The 4235-nt window shown below is 37.4% G+C and overlaps 1 protein-coding gene across 1 annotated transcript; it reads right to left on the bottom strand.

Annotated features, from left to right (window-relative positions):
• Positions 1–2913: 2913 nt before the first annotated feature.
• Positions 2914–3399, bottom strand: LOC104490175 (F-box/WD repeat-containing protein 7-like; the record flags this gene model as incomplete). The annotated part of the gene is made up of 1 exon (XM_010132425.1): positions 2914–3399. A coding segment is annotated over exon 1 (486 nt), but the record flags the coding sequence as incomplete, so codon positions are not given.
• Between the last annotated feature and the right edge of the window lie 836 nt (positions 3400–4235).

Raw genomic sequence — 4235 nt, 5'->3', positions numbered from 1 at the left:
ATAGTGTTTTCACAAAATTACGGCAACAGTTACCTCAGTTATTTGCATGGAGCAGTATGAAGCAAATATTTATATATCATTTGTATCCATCATATAAACATTACCTAAGCCACAAATACATATAAAATACATATTCATAGATAAATATAGTGGGTTTTATGCTTCTGGTGACGTTTATCAGGCGGAACACAGCGCGCTTACTGCTATCAACTGCAAGTCCAGGTAACAGGCAGTAAATGCAAGCAGGATACATTGTGGTGTTTTGTGGGAACCTTGCCATTTCCTTCCTTAACCACACAGGATCCCACAAGGCCAATGAGCAAAAAAAAAAAAGTCAGATTAGAAAGCGACTTCAATTCAGTAGTTTCTGAGAAAAGGAATAAAAAGCAGAAGGACAAAGAACAGAGATATTAAAAAGCTGAGATAAGCTGCACAACAACACACGCAGCAGTAGCAGTTGCTTTTTTATTCAGTCTCACTATTACCTCTTGGTATTTGGTAGCGATGGAAACTGTGTGTTGCCAATATTGCTACATACAACCAGACCAAACTAGCAACTGCCGCTGGATCAGGAATGACTGTTTCTGAGGAGCCAGTTTACATCTGACACACAAACAGTACATAGGAGATTCAGCCATCGCAGCCATACTGGTGGCGCAAAGCAAGTTTCACAGGAGAAGAGAATACAGCAGCAAAGGAGCAGGAAATTCAGCCAGAGCCATGAGGAGAAATGTACTAGATTACAAAGGCTGAGAAGTATATCTGAAAAGCTAAAAATAAGTCTTTCAGGCTCGAGTGTCCTAGGATGAGTCTATCCTCAACACGTAGAACCAGAAATCGCTTGTAAACAAAGCCGAGGAGTTTACAAATACTCCTCTTTCTTCTCAAAAGCAGAATATTAATTAGTCATGTTTAATTTTAATCTGGTATTTCATTCAAGCTCCAGCACAGCTATGTTTTTACAACATTTCTTAACAAAGAATGTGTTCCTAAGTTTAATTGTTGGTTCATTAATGAATGGGCAACATTAATGTCGGTGTTATTGTGTAACCATGACCTAGAGGAGTGCCAGCTCCAGCAGCTTTCTAACCTGTGCTGATCCTTCCGGTGCACGGTTAAAACCACCTAAAACAGAGTGGCACCATGGATCAAGAACAATTCCCAAGTACAATTAGCTAGCTCCCAACAGTTCTTGCAGGAGCACAGTCTGGGGACAGAGCACAGACAAAAACGGCCACCATTGCACGGAAACAATACGCAAGGCAACTACCAGACCACAAAAACTGCGCATCTATACCAAAATCTTTCAGACAACTTTCTTCAGGCTAAACCAGCTTTTTTCAGTTTATGTCAGATATGCCTTAAAAAAAAAAGAAAAAAAACCTGTATTCATTATTGGAAATTATTTTTAAAAGCTTCAGAACTGACCACCACTGAAAACTATGTTCTGCTCTGTCTGTATGTCATTTGACTATGGTTATTCATAAAGCACTTCAAAAAGTTTCCAATCCAGAGGCTTAAAATATATATTTTTGAGTGCAAGCACTTCCTACATTAAATATCAAGTCCACACTGGATGCAAGTTGTTATACAATACTCAGTAAGTCATATCAAATCTAGGAAAACCAAAGCACTGGAATAAACCCAAGAATTTCAGTTGTAAAAAGCCACTTGAATGACATGAAAGTGTCAGTATTTCGTTCCAATTTAGAAAGCATACACTTCAGTACCACGAACAATAGAATTATCAATATAAAATTATGTCATTTACTAAAAGCTGGTGAAAACATTACAACTTTTCAAAAATGAAAATGGTTAGTTGGGATACTTTAAACACAAAAATTAATTACGTACTACATTACATCGCTATCACCAAAAACATACTGCTGCAGCTTCCAGATGCAAACGTTCCTTCTATTTACCTGTTCAAGTGCATCCAGTGGTTCTTCGTCTCTATACATTTATGTTAGTACTCAAACACATAGGTAAACCTGATTTTTCGTTTGTTTGTTTAAGGTTTTATCATTTTGCTTTTTTGAAAGGTGAGAGGAGGCTAGGTATTCTACTTCCTATTAATGATTAAGAACAACATTAGGAACAACATTAGTCCAAAAGAACACTTGCCTGCTCCTCATTTATTCGATATTACTGCTGTCATTATTCTTTCAGTTTTTGTGGCTGCTAAGAGTGAACAGAATTCCTCCTTCCTGAAGAATTCGGGAAATATGGTGAACTACTAATGTACACTGGAGCTAATACTCCAAAAACAATTTTTTCAATCTAAAATGTTAGGTGATAAGTAGCAATAAAAATACAAATATTTATTTTCAAATTCTTACTGCAAATCAAAAGTGCTCAACAATCATTGCACACAATTTACAAAGTTCTCACACTCAGGATACCCTAAGATATGATGTAATGACTTTGTAACTGAATGACTAGCTAACACACTTTTTTTAAACTGTATTTTGTCAACTGCCTATAACATGGCCAGAAGGAAGAACTTGATGTTTCTCTAATATTCTCAGAGAACACCACATAGGCACAATTGCTCATCTTCCTTCCTTTAAGAAAGAAAATATCATAAATAATGCCGGGAGGGTCTTACTGAGTGTATGAGTTAGCATTTTAAAGTATTTATAAACACCTTGATCTTTTGAACATAGTCATCAGAGCCCCATTCACCAAAATATGTAGGAGTATTTGCTCACATCAAATGCATGTAAATAACTTAATCATTAACAGTTAGAACAGTATAGTTTTTGTGGACTGCATAAAGTCTTCATAATGAGCTCTTTAGAAAACAAAAGCTTTGCCTCATTGTAAAACTTTAGTTTAAGTTTCATGTGCAAATTATTTTCCAAAATCCAGAGTTAGTGAAAAATAAGAATGCCAAAAAAAGTGGTTTCTCACCTTTGTCTTTATGTAGAACGGTGATGACTGGTGAACGGGCAAGTCCATGAGGCTATTGGAATTTGTGACACTGTTACTGTTAGCATGTTCATCTTCTCTACTGCTGTCGTCAGACTGATCGAAATCATCGCTCTCCTGGTCCATTTCCTCCTCCTCTTCCACCTCCTCCTCTTGATCACCAGCATGTTCATCATCATCTTCCTCTTGGTTACAAGTGGCTTCTTCACCCACTGTAGTAAGTCTATTGTTATTTTCTTCTAACTGATCTTGCTGACTCTCATGCCTGTCACCAAATCCAGGTTCTTCTCCTCCTATCTCTCCATTCCTCCCAATGTGCTGCTCCTCTTGTCGTCTTTGCTGCTGCTCCTCCTCCTCTACGACCCGATTCATCTGCTCCTCATCTACTTGGCTTGAGGAAGCGTTACCTCGAACAGATCCACCAGTTCGTCGCCTCTTGCTGCCCACAGAGAGCAGTTCCTGATTCATTTCCAAAAGCCAGCTTGCTACTTCTTGGACCTTGGCTAGGCTATCTGAAGATGCAAATGCTTTCACATTCTAGGAAGGCACAAACAAAAAAAAAAAGAAAGAAAAAAGTGAGAAATTACAAAAGTTACATCTTTTAATCAAAGGATTAAAAACTTATCTCATTGTATTACTCCTGACAACTTTAAATTCCAAGAAACAAGGAATAATTTCTATTTGACACACAACTGGAAAAATCCAAACAGACTGCAGACAACTTTGTAGCAAGAGAGTTAGTTCTTCTATCAGTTTGATCACAAACTCTGCAAGCACCAGATTCTGCAAAATTCGGAACTACTTGCCCTCCTAGAGAATCCACAAGAACCACTAACATTCATGCTAACCGAACATCCAAGTTATGTGATATTACTTGCTAAAAACTGGACAAAGAATTTTCAAATAGCATTGTATTTTCCCTCTCATTTGATTACAGACAAATGATATTACTCACAAACGATGCTTTTGGTCTTAGGCCTGAAAAGCAGATGTGTTTTCAAGTATCTTGGAAAGTTTAGTTTCTCATTACTGTGATCTTCTTTTAGATAAACGAAAAAGAAAACACCCCCTAAAGAATATAGCCTTATCACGGAGATGCCCAGTGGACCAAAGCAGACATCACTGGGCAGCCCATACAGCCCAGAAACAGCACATACCTTGCCTGGCAAAAATCACGGCTAGCAGTAAATTTCTCCAAACTTTAGGAAGTTTTGAGAATTGTTAAATCAGAGTCTGAGAAGTTTAAAAAAATGCCAAATGTAGGTACCTATTAATAGAAATTGAAGAATACTAATGCGATTTTC

This window comes from Buceros rhinoceros, unplaced genomic scaffold (assembly GCF_000710305.1).
Source record: "Buceros rhinoceros silvestris isolate BGI_N320 unplaced genomic scaffold, ASM71030v1 scaffold11463, whole genome shotgun sequence".
Lineage (NCBI taxonomy): Eukaryota > Metazoa > Chordata > Aves > Bucerotiformes > Bucerotidae > Buceros > Buceros rhinoceros.
Note: the sequence above shows the minus strand (reverse complement) of the source record. Positions and strands in the feature narration are given on the sequence as shown.